At 42.3% G+C, this 19188-nt stretch overlaps 1 protein-coding gene across 2 annotated transcripts in view; it reads left to right on the top strand.

The window, feature by feature from the left end:
* The window catches only part of ZNF831 (zinc finger protein 831), a 103876-nt gene extending 84950 nt beyond the window's left edge, over nucleotides 1–18926 (top strand). For both annotated transcript variants that reach the window (XM_081559365.1, XM_081559364.1), the window contains exons 5-6: nucleotides 15905–16065; nucleotides 16854–18926. In XM_081559365.1, coding sequence (XP_081415491.1) covers nucleotides 15905–16065; nucleotides 16854–17696 — 1004 coding nt within the window. In that variant the 3' untranslated portion in view covers nucleotides 17697–18926. The remainder of the gene's footprint in view (nucleotides 1–15904; nucleotides 16066–16853) is intronic.
* The last annotated feature ends 262 nt before the right edge of the window (nucleotides 18927–19188 follow it).

Raw genomic sequence — 19188 nt, 5'->3', positions numbered from 1 at the left:
GCTTTTGCTCAAAACACACTCCTTGAGTTTCTTTGCTACAGAATTGCAGTCACAGGAGGACTCTTTTGAGGTGGAAATCTTGAGAAAAGCTGAAGCCAAGTTGAAAGTCCTTCCATTATGGGCAAAGTCCTCCCAGTCAAGTTTCTTTCATTATTAAGAAAACCACACTTAGGAAATTGGGTTGAAAGCATACATTCTTGAGTAAATTTTGGTCTGAAAAGTTTTCAAAGAGCCTTTGAATTGCTTTTATTCCTTTCCTTTTCTCCCAGTCCCCTTGCTCCTCTATAATGGAGTTTAAGAAACACTGTTGAATTCTGGGTACGGGATTTCACATTAGTGAAATATTTTACACTGGCTCCTCCACTAATGTTGTTTAGAAGAAATATCTGAGTGAAAGAAAGTTTTCAGCTTTCTAAATACTTACCTTTCCTCAAAACAGGTAATGGCAAGTGTTCTGGAGAAAGACAAAAAATGCCCGAGTGCACACGCAATGTAGTATCTAAACATGTTACAAAAACAGAAAAATGTTCTCTCATTCTGTTTCCTGGTTTTCTTGTCTTATTGATTTTACTGCATTTTAGGTTTGAGGGAAGACAGAGATTCTCCCTGGATATTATCCTTTCACAGAGGCTAAACTTACAATGTTTTCTTTCCTAAAGTGATTGGAAAACCAAAACAGATTGAGGCCAATGCCAATATTTTCTTTCTTGCTTTTGTTTCTAGTTGGAAATTAGTCCATTTTTCCCCTTATCAGGAGTAATGAAGGAGAAAAGGAAAGATCTTTCTTCTCAGCTATTATCATTGAAATGGATCAATTTCTTCTTTTTAAGAATGCAAATCTTGAGGACAAATTGAGCTTCTCAAATATCTCAATTATATTTCAAGAAATGGACTGTCTTTTGCAGGCTCATTTTATAGGCTCATGAAGAAACATTGAGAATCATAATTCAAAGAGGATATACTCTTGATTTCGATCTGGGCATTATAGATTCCAAATGGTATTTTCAGTAATTGCATTTATTTTTTCTCCTTCATCACCTCATGGCCACAGTGGCTCTCCAAATTTTAGGTACATGCTTATGGTCTGGGAACAAACTTGCAACTTCAGGGTTGATTTTAAACACAGCTTTCCACTCAACATCTTTCAGGGGAAAAAAAAAAAATCTCTAAGAGGGAAATCTTAAATTGATTGCCTTTCATCAAAGAAGAGAAGTAAGTCCTACTAACAGTAGTTTCTGAAGGAAAACATATGATTGCTTAGAAAATTGCATTAGGAGAGAGAAATATTCTGGTATGGAGTGGGATTTTAGTAAACGTATTTTTCTGTCCCTCTGGTGGGTCCTTCAACTATATTCTCTCTGAAGAACCCAGTTGAGGTTTCATACCTTCTGGAAAGGTTTCATTCCTTTCCAGAACAGAGGGAACCTACCTCAACAAAATAGAGGCCACACATGACAAGCCCACAGCTAACATCACACTCAATGGTGAAAAGCTGAAAGCATTTCCTCTAAGATCAGAAACGAAACAAGGATGTCCATTCTCATCACTTTCATTCAACATAGTTTTGGAAGTCCCAGCCACAGTAATCAGAGAAGGAAAAAAGGAATCCAGATTGGAAAAGAAGTAAAACTGTCAATGTCTGCAGATGACATGACACCATACATAGAAAATCCTAAGGATGCTACCAGTATACTACTCAAGCTCATCAATGAGTTTGGTCCTTTCAAGATACAAAATTAATACACAGAAACCTGTTGCAATTCCATAAACTAAGAATGAAAGATCAGAAAGAGAAATTAAGGAAACAATTCCATCTACCGTCTCATCAGAAAGAATAAAATACTTGGGAATAAACCTACCAAAGGAGGCAAAAGACCTGCACTCTGAAAACTGTAAGACAACAATGAATGAAACGGAAGCAGACACTGTGTTCTTGGATCAGAAGAATCAATATTGTTGAAATGACTATACCACCCAAGGCAATCTACAGACGCAGTGCAATCCTTGGATGGTTCTGCAAGGTGACATTTTCATGATTCCTCAGGCTGGTCACTTCCTCTCAAGCCTAATTAGGTGTCCTTGTGCCATGATTCATAACCCGTCTCCTTTGTGGCATTTACCACAATACCAATCTTTATGTAATTATGTCTTAATTTTCTTCTCTTCAGCTACATGTACACTACATCAGTGAGGCATAATTGAGCTGCTTAAATCATTGACAATAAACCCATATTTAATTCCAGGGTGAAGGAGGCACTTCTGTGCTTTCTTTCTCACCGGAATCTCTTCTTTTGAATTTTCTGTCCATACCTAAGCTTTTAAGTGACTGAAAAATTTTAACTGATTTTTTTTTTTTCATTAACATAGTTTAAGAAAAATTCCTCTGAGGCAAACATTATCAAAGCAGCTGTCTTTCATTGAAAAAAAAAATAGAAAGGTAAAGAGAACTTCCCTGACAGGTACTTCCTGAAATAAAGGTTTACTGAATCCTATTGAAAAGGTGGAATAGCTCAATATTATATGAGGATGGTGATGTAATTCTCTGAAATTAAGTACATTTGAATTTTTTTATCTTTTCACCCTTTCAACTTCTGTTAGTCATGAGTGAACAGGGACAGGTGGAGCTGGGAGGTGTTGGTTTACTTCATGTCACTCGTGACCTGCTCCCTTTGTCACAAATCACCTCCAAATGTTTCCTTGAGAGAAACAAAATGGCAGCCTGAACTCCAGGGTTCCCTCACCCACCAACTCCCTCTCCGCCTCTGACTAGAGCTAATGGCTCCGTACCATTATTGTTCCTGTCAGATTTAATGGGGAGATATTCTTTTCCTAAAGCCATTAGTTAAGTAATACTGCTTACGGAATTGCTGAAACAAGGATAACACCTCCTTCTAAGGGTGTAAATCTTAAGAAATGATGAGACAATTGCCTAAACACATCAATTATATTCCAAAAGCCTGAACTTCTTTTTTTTCCACTACAATTTTCATTTAGAGTTAAGAAAGTTTGAAAGTAATGATCTCTAAAGTAGGTTCTCTTGATTCAATTTTGGCACTAAATAATTCAAATAATATTAGCTGGGTTTTTTTGTTCTTCATTTCATTTTCCCTCTTCCCCACAACTTGTCCTCTCTTTATTTTAAGGCATTCTCTTTTTGTCTGAGGATGATTTGAAGTTTCGACTTACCAAAAGATTTTAAGCGTACTTTCCCACTAAATATGTTTTTTTGGAGAAAATGGTAAGTGAAGTGTTCTCAAACTGATTGCTTTTCATCAGAGAAAGAGAAGAGAAATTTAAACCATAGAGAAAAGTGGTTTCTGGGAAAAAAAAGAGATTGGAAAATGATTACTTGGAAACAGCAAAATTTCATACAAAAAAATAAGGATAGAACAAAGTACTTCAGATTTGGTTAAAAGATGGAAAAATGTATTTTTCTTTTCCTTTTATATGTCTCTCAACCTTTCCTCTGCCTGAGAAACTGACCTATTGTTAAGAGAGTATGATGGTCTCCCTTGTTCTGATAGAAATGATTTGCCCTGCACACTCTGGAGCTTTTCCTCATGACTTTCAGTCTGAGTTTTAAAGCCGATGTCATTTACTGGCCTCTAATTTTTCTTTCAGACTAGTAAAACCATACCATACGTGTTTCAACAAATAAAGCAACACTGACATATGCAAGGAAAATTTGACAGTCCCCAGCCTTGTGGCCTCTAGAGGCTGCCAGAGTTGGGTTGATGCACCATCATGCGTTTCTCTACATACATAAAAATATGGACACTTCATTTTGTTGTTTACACAAAATAAGAGATCACACCATATTCAGTTGTCTGCAACTCTTTTCTTCTTAATAAATCTTGTATGTAACTCTTTGGCATATATTACAGATTAATGGATAGATCACGTTAATAATGGCACAAAAATCCACAGTATAGCTGTACCATAATTTATTTATTCAACTCTTCCTCTATTGATGGATGTTCCTGTTGAGTGCTATTGGTTTTCCTACCACAGCTATTGCTGCAGTAAATATTCTTGCTCAATTTCCCAGAGAGCAGTTGCTGGATCAAGGCATGTTTTATAATTATAAATTTCATTTTATAAGACACTACTAAATTACTTTTCAAAAACAGGATTACTCTCCCATAAATATCTTTTTGACAGTAATTTTGAAAAGAAACTTTGTTTCTGCAAAAGAGTGAAGGCTGAGTGGAGACTAAAGCCTTGCCTACATCCTTGGTGCCCCTGAACCTCTTCCCTGACAAAAGGTCACTCGTTGGCCTCTCTTGGCAGCATTCAGGCCACAGATAGGTTGGTTAGCACAGTGGTGTGGTTTGAAACTTAATTTATCAGTGTTTAAAAGGGACCCGTGGAGCTCAGATTTCTGGTTTCTCATGAAAAACCAATAGCTCCAGCAAACTGGACGCTTGGTGCTTGCTGGTCTCGGTGAGTGGGGGTTGAGGGGCAGCCTGGTCCTTGAGGCTGGACCAGTCCTTCCTCTTCGTCCACAACCCTCGTTTCTGTTACTGATTGGGCCCTGTAGCTTTTGCGTTTATGATTTTTGGTTTCAACCAGGGTTTCCCAGTGGTGACCCTGTTTGACCTTTGGGATTAGGTCCATCCAGAATGGGATGGGGGTCTACCCTGTGTACCGCACGTTGGAAAAAGTCCCCAGACATCACCTCTGGCTGAAAACCACTGTCTTTGACCCACTAGACACATTTTCTTCAGTAGTTGTTGAGACAAGCTTTTCCAAGAGTGTCCCTGAGTTGCTTTCATTACTTGTCTTTAGCCCGAAGGCATCTGTCTTGCTTCCTGAAGGAACATTGTTGAACTCTGTACACGGCCAAGATTTAATGTCATGGAAAGATTTCAAACCAACCCTGTTCACAGAGTTGGAAGAAAATATCTGAATGGAGAATGATCAAAATGCTTTGCTTTCATCTCACAAAAAGAGGTGTAGACATGGCCATGATTACAGGTGGTTTCTCAAGTAAAAACTCTTTCTAATTACACGCACATAAAAGAGCCAATAAAATTCTGAAAGAGATGGGAATACCAGACCATCTGACCTGTCTCTTGAGAAACCTGTATGCAGGTCAGGAAGCAACAGTTAGAACTGGACATGGAACAACAGACTGGTTCCAAATAGGAAAAGGAGTACGTCAAGGCTGTATATTGTCACCCTGCTTATTTAACTTATATGCAGAGTACATCATGAGAAACGCTGGGCTGGAAGAAACACAAGCTGGAATCAAGATTGCTGGGAGAAATATCAATAACCTCAGATATGCGGATGACACCACCCTTATGGCAGAACGTGAAGAAGAACTAAAGAGCCTCTTGATGAAGGTGAAGGAGGAGAGTGAAAAAGTTGGCTTAAAGCTCAACGTTCAGAAAACTAAGATCATGGCATCTGGTCCCATCACTCCATGGGAAATAGATGGGGAAACAGTGGAAACAGTGTCAGACTTTACTTTTTTGGGCTCCAGAATCACTGCTGATGGTGACTGCAGCCATGAAATTAAAAGACGCTTACTCCTTGGAAGGAAGGTTATGGCCAACCTAGATAGCATGTTTAAAAGCAGAGACATTACTTTGCCAACAAAAGTCCGTCTAGTCAAGACTATGGTTTTTCCAGTGGTCATGTATGGATGTGAGAGTTGGACGGTGAAGAAAGCTGAGCGCCGAAGAATTGATGCTTTTGAACTGTGGTGTTGGAGAAGACTCTTGAGAGTTTCTTGGACTGCAAGGAGATCCAATCAATCCATCCTAAAAGAGATCAATCCTGGGTGTTCATTGGAAGGTCTGATGTTGAAGCTGAAGCTCCAATACTTTGGCCACCTCATGCGAAGGGTTGACTCATTGGAAAAGACCCTAATGCTGGGTAGGATTGGGGGCGGGAGGAGAAGGGGACGACAGAGGATGAGATGGTTGGATGGCATCACCGACTCGATGAACATGGGTTTGGGTAGACTCCGGGAGTTGGTGATGGACAGAGAGGCCTGGCGTGCTGCAATTCATGGGGTTGCAGAGAGTCAGACACGACTGAGCGACTGAACTGAACTGAACTGAACTGAAAAAGAGCCAATTTCCAAATACTGGATGAAGAAGCTTGAATATGTCCCCAGAATAAAGGGAGATCATGCCTTTTTTCCTGGTTTTCTGTAGTAGTTTCTTTTTGGGATTCAGGGCCTCGGGCCAGCAACCTTCTCCCCTTCTATTCTCACAAGAGTCCTCAGCATGTTCCTGAGCATCCGAAAGAATTTGGAAGGCAGAGGAGGGGTCTCTCCTGGGCTCTTCTCCCACTTTGCCTTTACTCTCTTCCTCTGATGGGAGCTAATAACTTTCCTACATCTTTTCTCATTAGAATTAATAGAGAAGTATTCATTCTTTCCCTAAAGCTATTATTAACAGTTAAGTTGCCAAGCTCCGGAATTGCTGAAACAGAGTAATTTCTCCTTCCTTCCAAGGTGTAAATCTCAAGGAAAGATGAGAAGCCATCGTGAGTGTATCAGTTAGGTCCTGGGGAAGGGGCCTTCATAGACAATTGCATTTAGCAACAGGAAACTTTTAAAATAACGATATGGAGGGTGGATGGGCTGTGTTCAGTCTCAGCATTTAAAGTCTCAGCTGGCCATTTCTTTGATCATCTCTTTTCCTGACATGATTTCATCATTCTATTTTCACTCTCCATTATAAAGTCACTCTCTTATTGTCTGGACAGGATCCAACTGTTAACTTCAAGCAAGATTTTAAACAGCAATTTCCACTAAACACAGTTTAGGTAAAGAATATCTGTGCGGGAAGACTTCTTGTACTGATTGCCTTTCATCAGAGGATAGAAAAAGAGATGAGAGCCATGAGGAAAGTGTTTCTGAATAAAAGATTCATTTGTGATTAGTTAGAGGCCAACTTTCCAAAGATTGCATTGCTCCTGCTGCTAAGTCGCTTCAGTCGTGTTTGACTCCGAGCGACCCCATAGACGGCAGCCCACCAGGCTGCCCCGTCCCTGGGATTCTCCAGGCAAGAACACTGGAGTGGGTTGCCATTTCCTTCTCCAATGCATGAAAGTGAAAAGTGAAAGGGAAGTTTGCTCAGTCATGTCCGACTCTTAGCGACCCCCTGGACTGCAGCCCACCAGGCCCCTCCGTCCATGGGATTTTCCAGGCAAGAGTACTGGAGTGAGGTGCCATTGCCTTCTCCGAAGACTGCATTAGGATAGCTCAAAAATGCCCAAGGCTGCTCTGGATAAATACCTTTTCCTGGTTCTCTCTTTCCAGTCCCTGTCCATCTACGGAGCTAGAGTTGGGCACTACTTGCTTCCTATTGCCCACGGCCCACCCACTTCTGATCATTTTCTGATTGGAATGAATGTTCCCAACCTCTGCCTGCGAATAAATCTTCTTCCTTCCATCATTTTCAGCTGTACTTTTTTCTTCTCTGGAGTTCCTTACAAACAGAAATGGTAATAGAATTGCAGAAACGAATGGATTTACTTGCAAAAAATTTTAGTCCAATCTGGTGTGCCAGAGAGCCTTAAAAATATTGGTTGAATAACTACTTGAATGAATGATTCAGATTCAGTAGAGAGAAAACCAGCCCCCAAAAGGTGGTGTGGGTTAACTGTTTTACAGCATGCATGGTTTTACTCCTGTTCATGGATACAGGTGGGGTCAGGACCCCCTTGTACCATCTTATTGCACCCTCTGCTTTTTCCTTCTAGCATTTGCTACATCTACTTGGTGATTTTTTTTAATTGAAATTTTATTTGTAAAAATATTTCTTTCACATTCTTTTCCATGATGATTTGTTACAGGATATTGGATATAGTTCTCTGTGCTGTACAGTAGGACCTTGTTGTTTATCCATCCTGTATATAATAGTTTGCAGCTGCTAATCGCAAACTCCCAATCCATCCATCCTCCAAGTCCCCTCCCCCTCGGCAACCATAAGTCTGATCTCTGTCTGTGACTCTGTTTCTGTTTTGTAGACAAATTCATTTGTGTCATATTTTAGATTCTGCATATATGTGATATCGTATGGTGTTTTTTCTTTCTCTTTCTGACTGACTTCATTTAGTATGATAATCTCCAGGTCCATCCATGTTGCTGCATATGGCATTATTTTGTTCTTTTTTATGGTTGAGATAGTATTCCATTGTACATATATACCACATCATCTTTATCCATTCATCTTTTGATGGACATTTAGGTTGCTTCCATGTCTTAGCTATTATAAACAGCTCTGCAATGAACATTGGGGTGTATGTATCCTTTTGAACTGTGGTTTTCTCTGGATATACGCCCAGGAGTGGGATTGCTGGATCATATGGTAGCTCTACTTTTAGTTTTTTAAGGAACCTCCACAATGTTCTTCTGAGTGGCTGTACCAATTTATATTTCAACTGACAAGTGCAGGCGGGTTCCCTTTTCTCCACATCTTTTCTAGCATTTGTTATTTGTAAATCATTTTTTGGTGTAACGATTTGCTGGCTGAATTTCTCCCCCATTAGACTGTCATTTCCATAAAGGTGTCTGCCTCAGTCACTGAATAAATTGCCTGTGTTCAGCATAGTTTCTGGCAGAGTGTTGACTGTGGTCAATAGTAAATATTTAGGCAGAATCATATGGACTCATTAATAGGCTCAAGAAATAGGGACTCAAGGACTTCCCTGGTGGTACAGTGGATAAGAATCTACCTGCCAATGCAGGGGACAAGGGTTTGATCCCTGGTCTGGAAAGATTCCACTTGCCACAGTGCAACTAAGCCTGTGAACCACAAGTACTGAGCCTTGGTGCTTACAGTCTGTGCTCTGCAACAGGAGAAGCCACCCCAACAAGAGAAGGCACTTTAACAAAGAGTAGCCCTTGCTCACTGCAACTAGAGGAAGCCTGAGTGCAGCAATGAAGACCCAGTATAGCCAAAAATAAATATTTTTTTAAGTTTAAAAATCAACAACAACAAAACAAAACAAAAATATGGACTCAAAAAAATGGGCTCAACTAGTATTTGGAATATGAGCAAATAACTGCCCACATAGTGACTCCATTTAGAGCTCTGCCTGGCTTTCCTGAAGTAATTGCAAATTTTAATTGCTAGCACATTGTGCATCTTTCAGTGGCAAGGATGCTTGTAAACAATTTCATCTCAGATAAATTAGTAGTCTGGCCATCACTCCTGGGATCTTGTTGACACTTACAGCTTACTTAATGATGCCTACATGGAAGACTCCTTTTTCAGTTCAGTTCAGTTCAGTCACTCAGTCATGTCTGACTCTTTGAGACCCCATGAGCTGCAGCACACCAGGCCTCCCTGTCCAACACCAACTCCCAGAACCCACCCAGACTCATGTCCACTGAGTCAGTGATGCCATCCAACCATCTCATCCTCTGTCATCCCCTTCTCCTCTTGCCCTCAATCTTTCCCAGCATCAGGGTCTTTTCAAATGAGTCAGCTCTTCGCATCAGGTGGCCAAAGTATTGGAGTTCCAGCTTCAACATCAGACCTTCCAATGAACACCCAGGATTGATTTCCTTTAGGATGGACTGGTTGGATCTCCTTGCGGTCCAAGGGACTCTCAAGAGTCTTCTCCAACACCACAGTTCAAAAGCATCAATTCTTCAGCGCTCAGCTTTCTTTATAGTCCAACTCTCACATCCATACATGACTATTGGAAAAACTATAACCTTGACTAGACGGACCTTTGTCGGCAAAGTAATGTCTCTGCTTTTAAATATGCTGTCTAGGTTGGTCATAACCTTCCTTCCAAGGAGTAAGCGTCTTTTAATTTCCTTCCTTATAATTCATCATCTTTAGACTCTAAATTCATGGAGGTTTGGGGTGGTTTGGGGCAACCGATGAAAAGGCATCAAATTACTTACATTTCCAGATAATGATATTTGAATAATATATCTATTAGCATTTTAATATGGCCTCGTTATGACATAGCTGGCAGGAGGCTTGGCATTAAGTGTGTCACCAGTTAGGCTGTAAGTTTCATGGTGTCATTTCTTCATTCCATTTTCCTTCTAATTATTTACAGTTTCCTATTGTTGTTTCGAGATGGCTAAATTTAAATCCGCTGCCACACTAAGCAGTCTCTTCCTCTCTCCACGTGGTTTGGCAGTTATTTCTGAGGGAAATTATTAAACATGCAGCCGTTAATCAGGGGTGGGGGGAGGGCAGAATGGCATGCAGAGCTGTGATGAGAGATGAGTTCTAATAATAAGATGCTGATGATTGCATAAGAGTGGTTGAATCTGCAAAGATTGCCATATGCTATGCTATGCTAAGTCGCTTCAGTCGTGTCCGACTCTGTGCGACCCCATAGACGGCAGCTCACCAGGCTCCACCGTCCCTAGGATTCTCCAGGCAAGAATACTGGAGTGAGTTGCCATTTCCTTCTCCAATGCATGAGAGTGAAAAGTGAAAGTGAAGTCGCTCAGTCGTGTCCGACTCTTAGGACAGTGGAATCCATAATTTCTGAAGATGTATAAAGTGATTCATAGAGTGATGCCAGAATATAAACAGGACCCTGTTCTGTGCTTTAACATTGGGCCCGAAAAGTTTTTTGAGAAGGGCCATCCATCTAAAAGCAAGGGTGCTGTCCTTTCCCAAGAATCTCAATTCATTTAACACACTTTAGTGACATTATTTGGGCATTTTTCACAATGATTAAAGATAACTCTTTTCTCTGTAGACTATAGGTCAAAAGCAAATTAAATCAATGGATTTTCTCCCCTTGCTTTCTCTGATGAGTCAGAAGTTATTGGTCAAAGGCGCACATGGCCTTTTCGTTAAGCTTAAAAACCCAAATGACCTGCTGAGAAGATGCTTGGTCAATCTGATTATTTTCTCTATACTAATTGGTTTTTACTCTTCATTGAATTGAATAAATTGCCTGGTGGTTTTGTCACTGTGGGGACACGGCTTAATCCACTTAGAGTGAGGTGCGTGGGCCTGGTAGACTCTGGGACTCTAGAAACGTCTTTCATCATTATTGTCTTTGGGTGGTTTTTCATAGGTGAGAATGAAAATGATCTCAAATCTATGTTCTCCATTTCTCTCCCCACTGCCCTAGCCATGCCATTCCCCTTGTCCCCTAGATGACCCTGGGAACCTTGTAACTGGTTTTCCCACCACACTGCCCTCTCCCCTAATTCAGTCTCTGTATAGTAACCATGTGCATCTTTAGAGGATGTAGACTTCTTGATGGAAACACTGGTTTCTTCACAATGAATGATGAATAAAATCTCACCCCTTCCCAGGGCTTCTTGCATCCTCCAAGACCTGAGCCCCCTGCTCTCCACTGTGCTTCCAGCAAGGCCTCCTTCCACTGGGTCCATCCTCCGAGCTCCATCCCACTGCAGGGCCCTTGCCTCTGTTTCTCCTTTGTCTGGAACGGCCTTTGAGGGCTGGTTCTTCCTGATCCTGAAGGTCTCATTTCAGGTGTCACCTTATCAGAGATACCTTCTTCTACTAAGCAAGCCAGTTAACTGTCCCAACCCCAGTTACTGTCTGTAATCTGTCCATTGGATACTGTTACTCTCTATAATACTGTTTATTATCACTCTCAGTATCATTCTCCCTTCCCTGTTTACTGCATCTCTGTCATAGTCTTCTCTGTATTGGTCCTCTCTGGAGTACCCACCCCTCATTTCTTTCCTTCTTGACCCCCATCACATCCTCAATTTATCTTACTTGCCTCTGTTTCTCTTCCTTGTTGGAGCAAAGTCTCATAAGTACCTGGGCATCTTGGTCTTGTTCTCTGATTCCTTAGGGTTGAACGTGGTGCCTGGTTCCTTGGAGGAGCCCAAAACATGTTTGTTGAGTGGATGAATGAAATACCAAAATCCTGGTGCTGTGTCTTTAGATGATTGTGGTATTGTGGTGCTCAAGTAAAGATTGTATTAAAGGGAAAATCGCAACTTCCTTTGCCAAATCATTGCAACTTGAATAGATGTTTAAGCTGATTTGCTCAAGATTAGTGCGCTCAGGTCATCTAGTGACCTGTCCCAGAGGTATAAAAAGTGGATCTGTTCCTTTGGGTTCAAGATGGAGGAGAGAGCATGTTCACTTTCTTCCACTTTCCTCTAAAAACCCAGAAGTTAGTGAAGGAATGTGTTTGGAATGTCCAGGCCTACAGGAACTAGGTAACCAGAGAAGAAATAGTACCATGGTTGTGGGGATTAGAATGCAAAGGCTGAATGGTCACTGACTAGCAGACCCAAGTGAACTTCATCCTGATTTAACAGCAGTCAAGTCCTGGATGTTAAGAAATTCATGGTACCAGGTGGGACTGAAAACAGGAGTGTTGGTTGACCACTCCCCACCCCGAAACCTCCACCCCAACACTGATTCTCAGATCCTGGTCACATCCTTCACTCTCACCCCCAAATAATGCTTGGGGCTTAGTCTCTGGAGACCCTACAAAATGCTGGGGAGCAAGGGGACTAGGTTGAAAACAGAGGGTTTAACTGAAGGTTGGCACTGGATGCTGAGCCCCTCCCTGCCCAATCCCAATTCGGACTGCAGAATGCTGACACCTGCCTTACGCTTTCCAGGCAGGACATCAGAGAACTCCTTCTGCAGAAGTCGACTAGCCTGTGTGGAGACCCAAAGTGGGTGACTTCAGGGTTTCCCACATCAAAAAGGCGACAAGATAACCCTGCAGGGAGGTCCACAATGGACACTTTACATTTGTAAAGAGTTTCTAACCAGCTTTTCAGGACCTATTTCTAAAACATGGGCAGATAGATTGCTGGATATCTCAGGGAAGGCTTTAAATATGAAAGAGAGATAAGAGCAAACAGAAACAAAGGAACCTGGAAGACAGAGAGACAGTGTAGGGACAGGCAAGTTTCAGCGATGACAACAATGACAACATCTTGCCTGAGACAGATGAGAAGATGCTGGAGCCATGAAGTAGTAACAGGATGCTATAAAGAAGGGATAATAATAATAATTAATAATAATATTAATTAATTATTATTAATTATTGGAATAATTAATAATCTTGGAGTGGCCTCTTGGAAATTAAAAACATTATATAGACATATCAGTCCTTCCTTTAAGGAAGACTGATGCTGAAGCTGAAGCTCCAAAACTTTGGCCACTTAATGTGAAGAACCAACTCATTGGAAAAGATTTTGATGCTGGAAAGATTGAGAGCAAGAGGAAAATGTGGTGACAGAGGATGAGATGGTTGGATGGCGTCACTGACTCGATGGACATGAATTTGAGCAAACTCTGGGAGTTAGTGAAGGACAGAGAGGCCTGGCATGCTGCAGTCCGTGGGGTTACAAAGAGTCAGACACGACTCAGTGACTGAACAACAACAGACACAGAATAGAATAGAATAGAAAGTTGAAGGAATTCCCCCAAAAGAAAAGAAAAGGAAATAGAAAATAGGAGAGAAAAGATAAATAGAGGGTTAACTCAAGAGGTCTAATGACCTAGTGAGAGCAGTTCTAGCTAAAAAAGAAAAAACATAAGGAAAAAATATATCAAAGAAATAATATATTTTTGTAAAGCATAAAGACATGGTGCAGATTGAAAGGACCCATTTAAAGTGTACAGACAAAGAATGGAAATAGATGCAGGACCATAGTGACACTGTCATAAAAAGGAGCTTAGGAGTTTCCAGAGAGAAAAACAAAACTGTTTCCTCCAAAGGATTGGGAACAGTAAATCATGTTGGCTCCAGACTTCTCAATAGGTAGAGCTCTGTGGAGCTACATCTTCAGTTCTGAAGGAAGAGGAATTTTAATTCAGACTGCTATACCCAGACAAGCCGCTAGTTAAAGTCTAAAGAGTTTTATTTCACCCTTTCTCATGCAATTGCCAGAAGTTTTGCATTAGGAAAGAACGCAAAGAGGGTAAACCCAGGAAAAAGAAGTATGTGTGTGTCTGTTTGTGTGTGTGTGTTGGGGGGGGTGGGGGCTGTCCAGGAACCAGAGGTGAAGAAAATTGCTAGGACAGGGGTGTAGGGAGATGCATTGGCTCAGCCCCCCATTGGGCCCAGGGAGCAGTGGTCCACTGGGAGTAGGTCAGAAAGTTCTGAGTGAGATGTTTCCAAGGCAATGAAATGAATGAATGAAATGAACTAAAAGACAATTGGGAAGGAAATGGGAGGTGGTTTTGGTAATAAATTCATACAAAAAAGTAGGCAGAAGAAGGCAAAATAATGATTAATTCCAGGAAAAACAGTGTTGGCAAGAAAGGCAATGTAATCATAGTACACTATCTGACTTGGTGGTGAAAAGCATGTTCCTGAACATAATGATGCAAACATTGCATATCCTCAACAAACTCTTGACAGCATAGTCATATAACATATAACTGAAGAGAGGAGAGAGGGGAGGGACGTGTGCCCATGGGTGGGGGTGATGAGGCTTGTGGAAACCCGCCTCTCCCCTCGTGACATCATCAGCTCTTCTCCAAAGTGCAAAGGGGGAATCTAGAAGTAGTGCTATATGCTTGTCCTTAGGAGAGAAGGAGATAAACATGAAAGGAATCCCAAGTGGAAAAAAATGAGCGGGTGGGCAGGTGTGGCTGTTTTTCTTAAGTAGAAAGACAACTTAAAAAAAAAACCCTATTCATGTGTAATGTTAATCAAAATAAAAGCAGATTTAAAAGTAGATTGACAAGGCGGGAGGGGGTGGGGGAAGGAAGGACTGGAAGTTTGAGATTAGCAGATGTGAACTATTATATACAGGATGGATAAACAACAAGGTCCTACTGTAGAGCACATGGAGCTATACTGCACTCAATATCCTATGATAAACTATAATGGAAAAGAATACAGAAAAGAAAGTCTATATATGTCTAGGGCTTCCCAGGTGGCTCAGTGGTAAAGAACCCGCCTGCCAGTGCAGGAGACATAAGAGACTCAAGTTTGATTCCTGGGTCGAGAAGATCCCCTGCAGGAGGACATGGCAACCCACTCCAGTATTCTTGCCTGGAGAATCTCATGGACAGAGGAGCCTGGCCAGCTATGGGCCATAGGGTTGCAGAGAGTCGAATACGATTGAAGTGACTTAGCACGCATATGTGTATATCTGAGTCACTTTGCTGTACAGAAGAGATTGGCACAAAATTGTAAATCAGCTATGTTGTTGTTGTTCAGTCACCTAGTCATATCCGACTCTTTGCGACCCCATGGACTGCAGCACGCAAAGTTTTTTTAAAGTTCGTAAACTGAAAAGTGGCTTGAATCATTTTCTCTAGTGACACAGTTCTTATAGAATGCTTTTCTGCTCTGCTCTCATGATGGGATCTACATGCTCTGAAATTCCATGATCCTTCTGACCTGTATCCCAGGCCAAAATGACAAAATGGAAGAGAGAGTAAGGTTCTCATGAAAGGGAGATGATATTTGGTGGGGATTGTCAAGGCCATGTCTTTGTCGCCCCTCTCCCCACACTCATCCCAAAAACCACCACGAAACAACAGCGACACAAAAACCCATCACCCTTCTGCTGTCAGTGCTCTGATGGAGATCAAGATATCCAACATGACAGGAAAATTTCCCTTCTCAATATTTCTACTCTGGCCTCAGTTGAATGACCACAAAATTCAAGCCAATCTAAAATTAACCAATGTGGCAAGGAAGATGACTCTAATGAAAAAAAAAAAGATCCACGTGAAATAGTTTAAAAAATATCTGTAATCAAGGGATTTTTCTGCCTTGGGAATTGGTTTTTCCATCTCTCTCCTTAGCAGAAGTGGAGACATTTTATTTGACCATGTGAACTGATTCAAGGTAAATCAAGTTGGTGGACATGCCACATAGGATGCAGTTGATGAGCTCGGAGCTGGTGTCGAAGATGCAGGTCAATCCCTGGGAAGTGGCTATTGGCTGATCTCATAATTTCAGATGTGTATCTGTGTGCACCCCACCTCAGGTCTGAATCTGTCAGGGGAGCCCTCTTGTGTCACCTCAGAATCATCTGTTTGCATCGAGAACAGAGAGCAGAAGGAGGAGGAGAGCGGACGCGTCTCCAGGAGTTTCTGTCCTGACACAAGCTTAAGAACCGTCGGGGACACAGACAGACCGATCGCAAAGGTGGGAACTGTGATTTCGAGTTGTCTGTACCCATCTGTGGCCTAGATTTATGCCTCTCTTTTTCTTGTTCATGTTCAGTGTGGCGGAACTCACTCAAGACACCTAGAGAAGTTTCCTGGCATAAAAAGCCCCTTGAGGCAAACAGATGCCTCAAACATGGTGCTGAATGAGTGGGTGGTGAACCATTGGGGTGATCTCACAGTCGATTAAAAAAAAAATCCCAAGTCCCTTAATAATTCATACCTGAATAAAGACGCTTCCCAGTTGGTGGTAGTGGTAAAGAACCCACGGGCCAGTGCAGGAGATGCAGGTTTGATCCCTGGGTCGGGAAGATGCCCTGGAGGAGAAAATGGCAACCCACTCGTTTTCTTGCCTGGAGAAGCCCCCGAAACAGAGGAGTCTGGTGGACTACAGTCAGGGGGTCACAGAGAGTCAGACAGGACTGAGCATACACGTACACATTGAGTAGCACACACTAAGTAATGATCTAAAATCGGAGGCTCAGAGCTGGTTGGATAACCGAGTGATTGAGTTTTCTTAGGTCCAGATAAAAATACAGAGCAGTCTCAGTAGCTTATTGTTTGTCAACAGGGAACTCTCCTGGAGTTAATGCATCTATTAGTTATTAATGGAAGCTGAGGAGAACATTGTATCGAGGTTCACACTCAGTAAAGAATCAGGACCTCCAAACCTTGTTCTCATTGAGGACCACATCTCTGACCACAACTTTTTTGGTACCAATTAACCTTTTTTTCCCTCCATTTATTTTCATTTGGATTTTGCTGCAGGAGATTTCATCTGCTGGTGAGCATGGGGCTGGTTGTCCTCTAATCATGGCTGTGGGGTCAGGTTTATCTCTGCCATCTGACTCCTTGGGGGAAGTGGCTAATGACAGACTTCCAGCCTGCAGCAAAGGTCTCGATATGGGATCATTGGAGACTCACCTGCCGCCCTCCCAGGAGCACATCTCAACAGATGCCACACCACGCGTTTTCTCAGATGCTCAAGAGCCTTCTTCCTTTGTGTCCAAAGGAACCTCTCTCGGCCATGACCTTGCTACCTCTGCAGCTGCCGTCTGTCCTTCCCTGGGGGCAAGAGAAGGCCACTCAACCCTGGGAATTCACAGTGTGGAACAGCAAGACCACAGCCAGGGTGAAGAGGGGACTCTCACACAAAGCTCTCCAGACAGAAAAACAATAGCAGAGGGCGTGTCCCCAAACCTCTTACCAGGGAAGCCTTCATCTGGGGAGAGAATTTCAGGTTCAGTTACACCGGGTTCCACTGGAAAAATTCATCTTGAAATACCAGCTTCAGGGCCAGGTTCAGCTAGTTCACACCAAGAGGAAGGGAAACACAAGTCATCTTTTCCTTCTGGGGGGCAATATGGGTGTAGGGAAGGGCTGGTCCCCTGCCCTCTGGTAGGACCTGACAGTGGGAAATGTCAAGGAATTGGATTCATGGCTCTAAAGGATGATGCCGCCCCTTCTAACCCAGGGCTGCCCACAGAGATCCCTGCAGCCTCTTTGAAAACCCTCAGGAAGAGAAGTTTGGAAGGAATGAGAAAGCAAACTCGTGTGGAGTCCAGCGACACCAGCAGCGATGATGAAGATCGGTTAGTGATAGAAATCTGACGCTGCCAGAGAAGGATGGTGTCTGTCGTCAAAGACGGTTGATGCTTTGCAGTCAATGCCATCAAGTGGGCAGCAGAAATGAACTCTATTCATGAAGCCCCTGCAGAGAGGAAAGCCGTCTTGGGGTCTTTCTAAGATCTCCCCAACCTACTCTGAAACCCAAGCTCAGCCTCACTCCTCCCCAGATGCCCTGCTCGCAAGGTGCCAGCAGGGCAAAGGTGGCAGTGAAACAAAGTGTCAGAAGGGTTGACCTGCACGAGGACTGTGGCTTGACTCCTAGCTGTGTCCTCTGCTTTGGTTCCTCACTGCCTTACCCAGGAAACTGGCATTGACCCAGAGAGCCACAATTGACTTGCTTATGAACCAGGGTCAAGGTGACAGGTCTCCTCCATCAGTGAGCTTGGGGTTGGCTTCAAAGAGGGTAATGGTACTTGGGAAAGTTGGGGGAGCTTGCAAAGGAGCTGGGGTGTGAACTGGGCAGTGAGATACTTCTGTTCATTCCAGATTCCTCCAAAAACTGAAGTTTGGTCTCAGTTATTCGCCTCCTTAGTGGAAGTTGTAAATATACTTCAAAATGCCTATGATCTGGTGAAATACTGAGTGTCTCTCAATGTTGCACAAATGGTCAATGCTTACGTGTGATTCAATGACACAGCATGTTTAGCTCGTGTTCCTGGTGCCTTTTCTGTGGAGACCTCTGGAACCCTTGGTTTTTCCAACTCTTGCAAAAGGAACATTGTGTTAAAAGTTGATAGAACAGTCTCTGTAATGAGTCATTTTTGAGGGGGAAAATTCACTTGTTTTCCTCCAATTCTCTCTGTCATATTGTGTTCTGAGCAATTTCAATTAGAGGGTTACATTTTAGTAATCTCTGCAGCTTAAATTGATGCCTGCTCATCATGATGGGAGCCTTTCAGATTTCCTCCAGAAGCTTCAAGGTTACAAAACTAATTGGAGTTTTGACGCTGTTTTACATCTTGGTAATTTTATTTTGGGGGCTTGGTGTTACTTTGCTGTCAAATTAAATCAGCCTCTGTATTGTGCAAGTCAGAACAGCACAGAGAAAATTCCCCAGGATTCCAAGCCCGTGCACCCCTGTGCAGAAGAAAATAGCTGATGTACGTCAGCGGTGAGCAAAGCCTCCAACTTACCACACTCTTCTCCTCTTTAAATGGGAGAGGAGAAACTTCAGGAGATCCACACTGCTGCATTTCAATAAAATTTTATACTTACTTTTGGTATGATTTTGTACCATTTGGAATTTATAGCCCAGCTCTTTTGGCTTCACTTTGATGTAGGGATGTTCCTACGACATAGTTTAAAGGCAACGCGAAACATCTCGCACGGTACGAAGATGCTTTAATGCGTCCTTGTCTGTGATGAAGGACAGTCAGATTTCAAGAGTCTTCAAGTGAAGTTTCCAATTTTAGGGTTGTTTATAGAGAAACTTTGTGGTAGGGTCAGTTTCCCCCGGTGACTTAGCTTATGTCTG

This window comes from Giraffa tippelskirchi, chromosome 13, assembly GCF_054371585.1.
Source record: "Giraffa tippelskirchi isolate mGirTip1 chromosome 13, T2T-mGirTip1v1.2.pri, whole genome shotgun sequence".
NCBI classification, from domain to species: Eukaryota; Metazoa; Chordata; class Mammalia; order Artiodactyla; family Giraffidae; genus Giraffa; species Giraffa tippelskirchi.
Note: the sequence above shows the minus strand (reverse complement) of the source record. Positions and strands in the feature narration are given on the sequence as shown.